This window comes from Narcine bancroftii, chromosome 3 (genome assembly GCF_036971445.1).
Source record: "Narcine bancroftii isolate sNarBan1 chromosome 3, sNarBan1.hap1, whole genome shotgun sequence".
Lineage (NCBI taxonomy): Eukaryota > Metazoa > Chordata > Chondrichthyes > Torpediniformes > Narcinidae > Narcine > Narcine bancroftii.
In genome coordinates this window covers 336692065-336704833 of record NC_091471.1, presented here as the reverse complement: position 1 = coordinate 336704833, position 12769 = coordinate 336692065, and the positions used below count along the sequence as shown (strand labels likewise).

Below are 12769 nucleotides of genomic sequence, written 5' to 3'. Positions count from 1 at the left end.
AATATCTGGCTCTGGCCGATAAGAGCGCAACAAGGCAAGAACAGACCCACTCAAGGACGCGCCATGAGAGATACTTGAGAAAAGATGGTGTGACTCATCTTGCCAAACACGGGAGAAAAGAACGAGGAGAGATAACATTGTGGTCACAGTCTCAAGGAATGACATTTGCTCCATGATAAGAACTATAGTGGTATTGTGACTGGTTCTGAACCTGACTGGAAGGATCCAAGCCAAAAGGAAAGTGATATGGACTCGAGACTGCTTGCTGAAGACAAGGATATTGGAAATGGAAGGATTTTTATGATGTCCTTTGGATGTTTTGGTTGTGTCACTGGATATGTTTTCAGGCATATCACTGATGGATTTAAGGGCTTGGATACAGTAACCTGGGAAGAGACAAGAAGTGAGTAACAGCTGGGTAAAAGTAACACTGTTAGGCCGAAGATGGGTCTCAAGGATGAGATGAATTTGTAAAAGATATTAGGGAAGAAAGGAATCCAAAGGTAAGAGGAAAGAATTGGAAGCATTCTCTTCTACTAAAGATGCAAAGTCGTCATTCAATATCTTGGTCGTCCCTCCCTGAATCAATTTTATTTTTTGTTTGCTAATTAAATACACCCTTCCTTAGTCCATCCTTTCACTGGCTGCTAATCTATTCCCATTGAGTGAAACGTGAAAGACCGCAGATGCTGTGATTGTATTAAAAACTAAAAAAGCTGAAGGATTTCAGCAGGCCTCGCAGTGTTCATAGGAGGTAAAGATGCTCAAGCATCAAACGTCAGCAACATATCTTTATCTCTTATGGATGCTGCGAGACCTGCCAAGTTCCTCTGGCATTTTTCTGTTTGATCAATTCCCATAATCTGTTTTTGCTCCTTAGATTTCCAGAAATTCCAATAAACCCACAGCAAAAGCAAAAGTTGTTCTCCAAGCAGTGGAGCGATGTTCGCTGTTTTCATCGCCATTCAGTCCTTTCCTGAGGCTGGGTTTTGGACCTCGCTGATCATGGGTCAGACTTTGGTGGGGTGGGAGTGGAAAGGCAACTCCACTTAGCATTTAGGAAGGGCCAGTTTCAGAAACAGTTTGGACCAGAAAACCTATGGAAGACGAATGGAATGGAAAGTCAGGAAATGCATGGAGGAAGTGCAAGTGAACGGGAGGCCAACAGTTGGTTGAGAGGAATGAAAAAAACAAATCCACGATTTTACCCAGCAATCAAAAATTTCTTGGTGAAGAATTGTTCATGATAATTACAATATCTCCGCATACAAATTTGCATCTAGCTTTAGTCCATTTTTGTTGTTCTTGTAATAATGAAACATATTCTTTAATCCATCTTTTCCAAAATGAATCTGTAAATGGGATTCATCTGGTGAAACTCTATCCTGTGGCAAATCCATCATTTGTTGTTGTCCAGGTTTACATTCGCATGTTGACAATTTTTACATTTTGATATAATTCTTTTGATCAATGTTGAAGCTCCAAGCATCTAATATTTCTGATAACATGTGATTACAGCCACCATGACCTGTTTTCTCATGTATATGTCGAACAATCAAATTAGACATATGAAATTCCTTAGCTAATATAAATGGATGTTTCACTTCTGGCATTATTGCTTTATCCAATCTTCCTCCTACTCTCTATACATCATGTAGAAGAATAGGATTTAGCTTGAAAACACAACTTGTTTATGCAACATTCAGATTCTTCTTCAATTTTGATATCTCGTTGTCAAACACCTTTTTCTGACAAAAACAAATGATCTCCAATTCAGCATTCATCAACTGTTAGGTAATGGCTCTTTCAAGTCTTCAGATTTTCTCTCTTGATACGATTTAAAAGTATAGTTTTTAACCTAAGAATCCACGTTACAGCTTTTTTCAAATGAAATCTTGAAGAGTGATAGCGAATTAATAGAGTGATCAGTACCTGCAGCGGGTGGAAAGGGTGGACATCAAGGATCAAAGAGTGGTTTGGGTGGGACAGGGGGAAAGTCAAGAATGTGGGTATGACTTTGCCACCTTGCATGGCTCCCAGATAAGTGATGTTGTCCTAAGTTTAAAATTCACATGAGAGACTGCAGATGTTGGACTCTGGAGCAAAACACAATCTTGCAGGAGGAACTCAGCAGGTCGAGTAGCATCAGTTGGGGGGGGGGGGGTGGGGAAGGATGTCAATGTTTTGGGCCTGAACCCTTTATCAAATATGAAGTTCATGTTAGCACAGGAGTGCCCAACTGTGCAAATCCTCCTGCGATGTTCCAACAGAAGATAACATGGGGATCAATGGCATAGCAGCATCATGCCAATCAGTTTCTAAGCTTATGTTGCTAGTCATCCAGAAACTAAGCTTAAATATCCTTCTCTCCACCTTATGGAAATGTGCGTACTTGGTACGAATGTCAGGTCACTCGTCGGAGTGCTACTCGTACATATAACCCTGTACTACCTGTCACATGGTTGGGTGGTCAGTGACTAAACCGGCTCCCCCACCAGGCTTGACAGTCTGCAGGATGAAGAACAAGACCTGTCAAAGGGAAGTTGAACCCTCTTGTGGGGGTCATTGGCCATCTAGCAAACATGTGCTGTGAAGCGTGGAAAGGGCATCCTTTGCATCGAAGTTTGGTCTGGCCATTCACTGCAACAGAACTTCCTCCAGTAGCCTTGGGCTGGATCTGGGAAAGGATGTCAAAAGGATGGGTCTGGACCTGTGCAACCTCCTACTCAGCTAAAATCCATTCCCACACATGCTGTTCCTTTCTGAGGAGTGGGGTATCCTCATATCAAACCCCACAAACTGACTGAAAGGAGCCATCATCATACTATGGGATGGACGGCCAGAAGGCAAAGAAGACTTAGTATGAAACCAATTTCTGTTTGAAGATCTATTATTGTTCATTTTACCATTTGTTGATTGTAATTGACTTGGGTCAGATCCCTGGAAAGCTACAAAAAGGCTCATTTTAAGCTTTCATATATGGCTCATGAACTAACACTGTGCCTTGTGAATTGATGATCTCCTTCTCACCTACATTAAAAATACAGTATCTAAAAGGGATGAATTATTGAGTGATATAGCAGCCCAACTCATCAGTGCTGTCCAAGTTGACATTTTGGGCTCCTCCCATTTACCTGCACTTGCTCCATATCTTTTAACCCCTTCCTATCCATGTATCTGTTAATATAAATGTCTGTTGAATGTCTTAGTTGTGCCCAATTCTGTAGTTTCCTCTGACAGCTCATTTTGGAAATGGAATTCCCCCTGAGTGAACAAGTTGCTCCTTACATTCTTTTTAAATCTGCACCCTCTCGTCTTAAACCTGCACCCTTTAGTTTTGAAATCTGGGAGCAAAGACTGTGAGCATCCATGTCACTCAAGATTTTATGAACCTCTACAAGATCACCACTCAGCCTCATATGTCCTCGGGAATAAAAGCCAAGCCTCTCCCTGGCATGCCATTCCTTCATGTTGCCACAGCTTCCATTGTAACCCTGCTACAGTAAAAGGTTACAGGTAAACTGAGGACATAGCCAGTTGGATTACCGGAGGGGACGGAGAGTGCGCAACAGTCGGAGGACACGAAGCATTCCAAGAATCTTCGTTCCACTGTCGGAGACCATGGAGACCAGAATATCGATGACTGATATCATCACCAACAGCCCATCGAGGATGTTCCACGAGCTCTTGAGGTAAGTCTGCTGCCCAAAACAAAGGCCCATTGCCACCAGCTGCAAAAGAGATAAAGAAAATACCTACCACCATTGAACAGTAACCAGCGGTTATCTTACTAAACAGGAAATCCAAGGATGAAAAAGTTATGCCCATCTTAATAGCAGGCCCTCCCATCCATAAACAGGGGCACTACCACCCCATAGGCAAACCAGGAGACCAGAAGCAGGGAGAAGCTACTTGGAACTGCAGCATTCAGCAAGATCTGGGACAAGGGATGTGCAAGGCTTGAGAGGACTCATGGTCCTCTAGAAGAGCTAAACAATGCTACTTTGGCCTGTTGGCATCTCCTGTCTCTGAACTATCCCTGGAAACCCCACAGCCAAAGCCATCCCCCAAATGATTGGAGGGTTTACGTGGCATACCAATGCTGTGATTGGGCTGTGACATTTAAACTGATACCAGAGCAATTTATAAATAGATAAAAATGGGTTTAGGATGTTTGATCCTGATGGTCCTGTTGATGGATGGAGAGTTGTGATAGGGGCACAAAGGCAGATAAAATCAAAGATCAAAAATTCTAATATCACAGCAGCAGTCTGAGAAAATCAATAGAGCTTCAAAAATGAATCTGGAAACAAAAAAAAAGACAGAAAATTGTCAGAGGAACACAACAGATTAGACAGAATCCATGGGTAGAAATGGTTGTCAACATGGGGGGGGGTGGTTGGGTGGGGGGGAGGTGGGTGGTGATGTTACATATATAAAGGGGGGAAGAAGCTGGGAGAAGGGCAAGGAGTTGGAGAGACAGGCAGAGGGAGCGACCACGAAAGTGGGCGGGGAGGGGAAGAAGAAAAGTTAGAGGAAGGGGAGGAATTATTTTTCAAGAATAGGTGAAGGAAACAGTGGAATCAGATGGAGGTGTGGAGTACTTTAAATTTAAAAATCAGTGTTCCTGCCTTTGGGTTTAAGGCGGTCCAGGAAAAATATGAAAAAAAGTTTACATTTCACCTTGGCCTGAAAATGGATAAGGCTAAGGATTTCAAGTGGTTGGCTACAGAAAGCTTTAGACCTACAGAGAGCAGTGTGCCTCCGCGCAAAGGAAATCAACATGTGCATACTTGTGCACGTGTGTGCACGCACGGTCTGCTTTCTGCACGTGTGCAAGTGAACACAGCTTAAAGGGACCCCTGACAGAGAGTGAAGGTGTTGGGTGAATTGGTCACTCAATCTACATTTGGTCTCACCGATGTAGAGGAGATCACACCGAGTCCACCAAATGCAGTAGATTAGGTTGCAGACAGAATGCAGTAAAGTGCCTGGGAACAAGGTAGTGGTGGAAGCACATACAGTAGAAGCATTTAAGAAGCTTCGAGAACAGTGGTTTTCAAATTTTTTCTTTCCACTCCCATACCACCTTAAGTAATCCCTATGCCATAAGTGCTCTGTGATTAGTAAGGTATGTGAGTGAAAAGGGAAGGTTGAGAACCACTGCTCTAGACCCAATGGTTACTGAAATATTTTACTTGAGAAAAATTATCATTGCCCCATTTCCTTTGGAGTTATGAAACCGTGCACATAATGAGTCAATTAGGGACGAACAGTGGTTTTCAAACCTTTTTCTTTCCACTCGTGCACCACCTTAAGTAATCCCTTACTAATCACAGAGCACCTATGACATAGGGATTGCTTAAGGTGGTATGTGAGTGGAAAGAAAAAGGTTTGAAAACCACTGTTCTAGATAGAAACAGAAATATGCAGGTAGGGTTCATGTCCAGCAACAATTTACTTTCATTCTCAGCACCAACATCATGGGTGTAGGGGCTGTGTTGTTCTGTGCTCACAATGCTGTTAGATTGGTGTAAAAATGTAGCTGGTTCACCAGTATGTTTTAGGATAGGGAAGCTGCCCAAACCAGCCTGTACGTGATCCCACACAGTGTAGCTGATTAACATTCTTTTGAAGTAGCTAAATAACTTGTTTATATTTCAGGTGAAATCCCGCAACCTCTCTCTGTGACAATCGTAGATGGGTAACAAATGCTGGCCCTTGCAACACTACCTGAGGATAAGTTATTTTTTGAGTGCGTATGATGCACATGAGCAAATGTGAACCACTGGGCAATACGTGTGAACTCTAATGTCCAAGTATAATGAGAGGGAAGGTGAACTGGAGGGAAATGGGGGCACGAGCTTCATTACGCACTTATTTGAGGTGGGATTGATTACTGCTGCTAAATTTGGAAAATGTAGGTAAGTAATCTATTCCCTTACGATATGTGCCAACAGCAGGAGTATTTTTGTATTTTCTCCTGATTGTTCACCAGTCATCTGGGAAATGGGTTATTATTATTATTAAATGGATCCACTTCGCTCATTGTAATATTTCTATGATTGATAGCATCAGTCTTTAAAATAGAAATAATTAAACTGGTTACATATTTATATATTTTTAAATTTAAGCATACTGCACGGTAACAGGCCATTTCGGCCCACAAGGCCGGGGAATGTTTTGAACAGTGGGAGCAAACTGGTGCCCCCGGGGAAAACCCGCGCAGACATGGGGAGAATCTACAAACTCCTTACAGACAGCATGGGATTCGAACCCTGGTTCCGATCGCTGGTGCTGTAAAGATGTTGAGCTAACCGCCAGGCCAACCATGCCACCCCAAGTTCCTGAATGATTACATTATTGCGATAAGGATGGGGCCCTCTCTGTCAGACTCAGGTGTTTATCAAAGGTTGCTTTAATCTTTAAAAGAATTGAGTGCTTGAGATTACCTTTACTGCCATCTCACTCAGGAAGATCACTGTGAAGATATAGTTTGAGAGTGTCAGGAAGATTCGTTCCTTTAAGGGAAGAAAATAATATATTAGGAGAATGACAAAATACTGGGAAGGCTCAAAATCTGAAGTATAGTGGAGATAGAGCCATAGAGCATGGAAATGACCCTTAACCCAAATCATCCATGCTGAACAAATGAGCATTTGTCTAATCCCATTTGTCTGCATTTGATTCATAGCCTTCTAATTCCTTTATATCCATTTATCTGTCCAAATGTCTTTTGAATGTCAAAATTGTGCCCACTGTTTCCTCTGGCAGTAGGTTCCAGGAACAGACCATCATCTGAGTGAAAAAATTCCACTCAGGTCCCTCTTAAATCTCTTCCTGTTCACCTTAAACCTATGTCCTCTGGTTCTTGAATCGTCTACCCTGGGGGAAAAAAGACTGTGAGCATTCATTTTATCACATCCCTCTATAAGGTCACCCCTCAGCTTCTTATGCTCAAAGGGATAAAGACCCAGCAAATCTAACCTATCCCTATATGCAATCCCTCCAGTTCCAGCAACATCTTGGTGAATATTTTCTGCATTCTGCATCCAACTTATTGATGTCCTTCCTATAGCTTGGAGACCACTCAAGTGTGATCTCATCAATGCCTTGTACAACGGAATCACGAGGACCCACTTATTGTACTCAATACCCTGCCCAGTGAAGACAAGTGTATCCATCTGAGTTGCCTCTTTCAACAAAATGAGCACCTTCACCCCAAGGTTTCTCTGCTGGGACAGGAGTACACACTGACAACCAAGAGGCCATAGGTAGACGTGAAAAGTTGGGTAGGAGAAAATTGATCGGGGGAGTGTGGTTGCTCTGTGAACGTAGAGTTGGAAGAAAGGAAAGAGGGATAGGGAAAGACAGAGAGACAAGGGGTGGGGATCTGGAAGAAAGGAGACAAAGGGATAGGGAAAGAGAGTGGCTGGAAAGCGGGGTGGGAGGGGGAGACTAACAGAAACCTGAGAAGTCGATGTTAATGCCATCCAGTTAGTGGGTGTCCAGACAGAATATGAGTAGTTATTCCTCCAATTTGAGGGTGGTCTCAGTTTGGCAGTGCATGAGACCCTATGGATAGATGTGATGGTATGGGAATGGGGTAGGAAATTCTTGTTTCACCCCAGAAAATGATTAGAATCTGCATTAACAGAACTCAATGTTTAGCCTGCAACACCATCCCTACTACCAATTGGTGACCCTTTCCTTCCACAGGATTTAAGCCCACCAGAGAAAGGACCTGTTGGCCCTCTCAGGCAGATGAAAAAGATTTCACAGGACAATTTGAGGTTTAAGTATGGAATTCTCCTTGCTTAAACTGATAGCTAGGTTGCAAAAAGCAAACTGCAAAAAAAAAAATGCTCTGAATATTTTGCAGGTGATGCAGAATCTCTTTCAATTCTGATAAAAGTTGTCAAGTCAAGTAAGATAGGTCATCAACCTGAAAAATTAAGTTAGACAGGAAAGTCTGCAGATGCTGTGGTTGTAGAGGAATACACAAAAGTGCTAGAGAAACTCAGCAGAATAACGGGTAACCAACTTTTTGGGCCTGAGCTCTTCACCAAGGTATAGGCAAAAAGCAGGCAAGCGCCTGAACAAAAATATGGGGTGGGGTGGGGGAGAGAGGAAGGAGGAGGGGAAGACGGAAGAGTGTAGGCTAAAGTTAAGAGGTGGATGTGGGTGGGGAGGTAGAAGAGAAAACAAGGCTGAGAAGCGATAGGGGAAGGAGGTAGCTCTCTGAATGGAGAGGGAAGGTAAGAGGGTGGGAAACCAGAGGAAAGGAGAACATTTAATCTCTCTTGAAAGGTGCTGGTTAACTCATGGAGTACTTTCAATACATTTGCTTTAATTTTGAAAAAAAAATGGGGATTATTTCAGTGCTGTTTGTGAGAGTTTGATGTTGTGCTCCACTTAAATCTAAAGAAGAGGGACAAGACCTCACGAGTTAAACAATTAAGTCTGCAGACTCAAGGTGGAGTGCAAGACACAAAGTGCTGGAGAAACTCAGCAGGCCATGCCCATGACCTACAGAGTTTCTCCAGCACTTTGCACAAGACGTCAGAAGTATTTTGTTGACTTTAAAGAGTTCTGGACCATCTAATTTGTGAGGAAGTTCGAGATTTCTTTCATTCCTTTCTCTTTAATCAGCATTTTATCGAACAGTCTGAACATTCCCTTGAGCTATCTCAGTTTGGCTTACTGAAATGTCTAAATTACAAATTGAGGATCAAACGATAGCATCATGTCCATTTTTCTCCTGTGAAATGCAGACACTGATACTGAGTTGGAGATTCTCTGGAGTTAGAGAACGATCAAAACAAAGTGGGAACAGATGCAGCTAGTGGTTGGTGTCAATAGAAATCAATGTTTATATCATACATTAGAACAAAACATTTAAAAATAAGCATGCAAAAGAAACAAAATATTCATAAAACTATGTAACAGCATTCCTCTCCAGAGCACTGGAAGTGTATCAATATTAAATTAAATCATCAGGGACTCACTATTTTAGAAAATCAATATGGCTTTTGCAATCCCAAATTTAGATGTTAATTGCATTCTGGTTGAAATATTGATACTGTATCTCCAAAGACACAGAAATATTTCTGGATTGACTGAATTATTATTTTTTGAGCAACAATTTTTCCACTTGAAGGCTGTTTCAAGGCTCTTTTCTGTGAAAGCTACGGTTTCTCCAAAAATGTATCAATCTGTTTCAAGAACTGCCTTATCCTTGTCAATGAACGCTAGCTGGACTTCATCCTATTTATCACCTGCATAGCAGAGGCAGGGCTGGTGTAGCGTTAAGTGCAACACTGTCACAGAGCCAGCGACCGGGATTTGAATCCGGTCTTGTCTGCAAGAAGTTGCAGCGTGGGTTTCGTCTGGGTGCTCTGGTTTCCTCCCACCCTCCAAAAACATACAGGGTTTGTAGGTTAATTGGTGCATTTGGGCAGGATGGGCTCGTGGGCCAGAAGGAGCTGTTACCATGCTGCATCGCTGAATTAAAATTGAATTATTTTTAACTGGTCAGACTGTGAATTTGCTTCCCTCTGGAAGAACATTATTTCTTTGTGTGCTTTATCATGTGAAACACTTGCTTCTTAGATACTTTAAAACCTTGGCCTTCCTCAACTAGACTGGGAAAGCAATTTACTACCAACTTTATGCTTCTTTTTTTTAAATTTATTTTTAATTAAATACAACATCAAAAGGAAAATATCTGACAAAATGTCAAGTTGCCATTTGATAACACTGGACAATGAAGATTTTTTTTCCTGAACATTTTTGGGAGTATTTTATGGATTTTGGGTGCTGGTAAGTTTCCTATATGTACCGTATTTTTAGATATAACCTTTTCTTACAGAGAGCCAAACAACATGCTACAAGCATACAAAAGTGCAACATGTCATTGAAAATTTATTTTCTGTATTCACATTTGGACGTCTTCCCTGCCGATCTTGGTGCAGTCAGTGACGAACATGATAAAAGGTTTCACCAAGACATTGAGACCAGGGAAAAATGGTATCAGAACAACTGGAATCCATCAATGCCGGCCGACTATCGTTGGACACATTGGCATCAGATGCTGAGTACAAATGAAAATCAACAGCAAAGCATTTTTAGGTCAGTTGAACTAACATAATGTGTTAGCATCGTTATGCGATTAAACAGGCTCAATTCAATAATAATGTTTCTCCAATTTCCTATGTGATGCAATTTAAAGTTGATTCAAAAGGTGGCGAGAGGGTGTGGATCCGCCTCTCTGGAAGAACATTATTAGCTTCTGTGATTATCATGTGAAAAGTAAAAGCACAATGCTGGAGAAACGCAGGGTGTCAAACAGTGTCCTTTATATAGCAATGATAAAGATACATCACCAATATTTTGAGCTTGATCCCTTTATCAAGGTAAGAACAACATCAAGGTATGCCTACATTTTGTTCATACCTTGATGAAGAGCTCAACCCCGAAATGTTAGTTATGTATCTTTATATGCTACACACTGTTTGACCAGCTGAATTTCTCCAGCATTGCATTTTTACTCCAACCATGGTGTCTGGAGACTTTCGTGTTTTACTTTTATCATGTGAATCGCTTGCTTCTCAGTGTTGAAGAGCTCGGAAATTGGATTCTTGACCCTGTCAAGGAGACCTCAAGCAGTCTGGATTGGTAGGAGCACTTCCAAGACCATCACACTGAGCATGGGGGCCTCCCAGGGAGGTATGCTTCGTCCACTGCTGACCCACAGCTGTGTGGCTAACTATACCTCAAACCACATCAATTTCACTGAAGATATGACCATGGTGGGCTTTATTAGTAAGAATGAGGAGTCAGCGTACAGAGATGAGGTTCAGTCGCTAACAATCTGGTGCAGAGCCAACAACCTGTATCTGAATGTTAATAAAATAAAAGAGATGGTTCTCAACTTCAGGAGGGCCTGGGGGGACCACGCCCCGCTGACCATTGATAGCTCAACTGTTGAAGTCATCAAGAGTATCCTTGGAGTGTACTGGCGGAGAATTTCACCTGGTCCCTTAACATGAGCTCCATAGCCAAGAAAGCCCAGCAGTGTCTCTACTTCCTGCAAAGGCTGAGGAAAGTTCATCTCCCACCCTTCATCCTCACTACTTTCTATAGAGGATGTATTGAGATCATCCTGTGCCACTGCATCATCGCCTTGTTTGGAAGCTGCACCACCTCGGATCGCTAGACCCTGCAGAAGATAGTGAAGTCAATGGCAAAGATCATTGGGGGCTCCCTTCCTACTACGAAGGACATTTACAACACTCGATACAGGCGAAAGGCAATAAACATTGTGAAAGACTCCACACACCCCTCACGTAAACTGTTCCCTTCTGCCATCTGGTAGGAGGTAACAAGGCACTCGGGCCCCTACATCCAGGTGGGGCAAGAGCTTTTAGCCCCCAAAACCATCAGACTACTGAATTCCTAGAACATTTAGGGGATAGTTTACCGTGGTCCATTACTGTATATTTCTTAAAATTTGAATATTTCAATGTGTTTAACTTCTAATCTAACTATATTTATGTAAATATGCTCTATGGTCCTGGAGAAACGCTACCTCATCTTTACTGTCCACGCATGGTATGAACGATAAATAAAGGTGACTTGACTTGACTTGAATTACCCCAGGCTATATTTTTTAAAACCCTTGTACTCTCTCAATGGGATTTAGTTCAGGTTTATTGCTCTCTTTATAGTTCCTGATAACATTCATTTCTCTTTTAACAAATAACTTTTTACTTGATATATATAATATATATATATATATATATATGTATATATAATGAAACTAGATGGGGTAAAATTGGAAAGAAAGTCAAATGGCAGAAGGGAACAGTTTACGTGAGGGGTGTGTGGAGTCTTTCACAATGCCACCATCTGAAGTGGTGCAGCTTCCAGGATTTAATGGGTCTTTGCAAACAACATGAAAGCTCAACACAGAGAGTACTAGAGGTCGGGATTGATCTGGTCTCCAGAGCTGTGAGGCAGCATCTGTACCAGTTGCACCACCCTAATGTTTCACTGCACTTAGTGTCGAGCTTGTGCAGATGAATTACAGTTGCATGGTGTTTGACACAAGATCTTAATGTACAAGTCAGCTGATAAGAGTGTCACTTATAAATATATTTAATGGATCCCCAATTCCATTTTGCTCTGGCCTGGTGCTCAGGTTGCAATGGAAGACAGTCTGCCATTTGTAAAAAAAAAATGCTTTAATGGTAACTCAAACAGCCCCCTCTGCCAACACCCTCTTCAATGAATAACAGGAACATCATAATTGGGACAAGAGATGCCACTCCTTATGACTGGCTATTAGCTTGATACCAATAGGATACAGCAAAAAATGCTCTGTATATAAAATGTTGTATATAAAACTGTAAAGCTGTTTAAGCTTCATTTTGTGATACCATCTCCTTGATGCCACTGAGACAATTGGAAAAAAAAAGATTTTTTTTCCTGCTGACTCGATAAGTGGTTTTCTTATGAACAATGAACATCGATGCGGAGGAGCAGCTTTATGGAGACTTGGAAAGAGGGAAGAAACGAATGAGATTCTCGTCATTGATTCCACTGGCACGAGAAACATTTGAAGCTGATGCTTCAGGTTACAGGACAGACTGAACAAATAAGCTGGATTAAAATTTGCGCAGTATTTTCATCCCAATGGATTGGACCAATTCTAATGCCATCCATCACGTTCTGATAATGTGTTGGAGAGGTAGAGAAATTCATTCAT

At 41.8% G+C, this 12769-nt stretch overlaps 1 protein-coding gene across 1 annotated transcript in view; it reads right to left on the bottom strand.

The window, feature by feature from the left end:
• cacna1g (calcium channel, voltage-dependent, T type, alpha 1G subunit) overlaps positions 1-12769 on the bottom strand; it is a 341612-nt gene that overhangs the window by 113419 nt on the left and 215424 nt on the right. The window contains exons 26-27 of the mRNA XM_069923288.1: positions 6453-6521; positions 3547-3731 (exon numbers count right to left, since the gene is read on the bottom strand). Coding sequence (XP_069779389.1) covers positions 3547-3731; positions 6453-6521 — 254 coding nt within the window. The remainder of the gene's footprint in view (positions 1-3546; positions 3732-6452; positions 6522-12769) is intronic.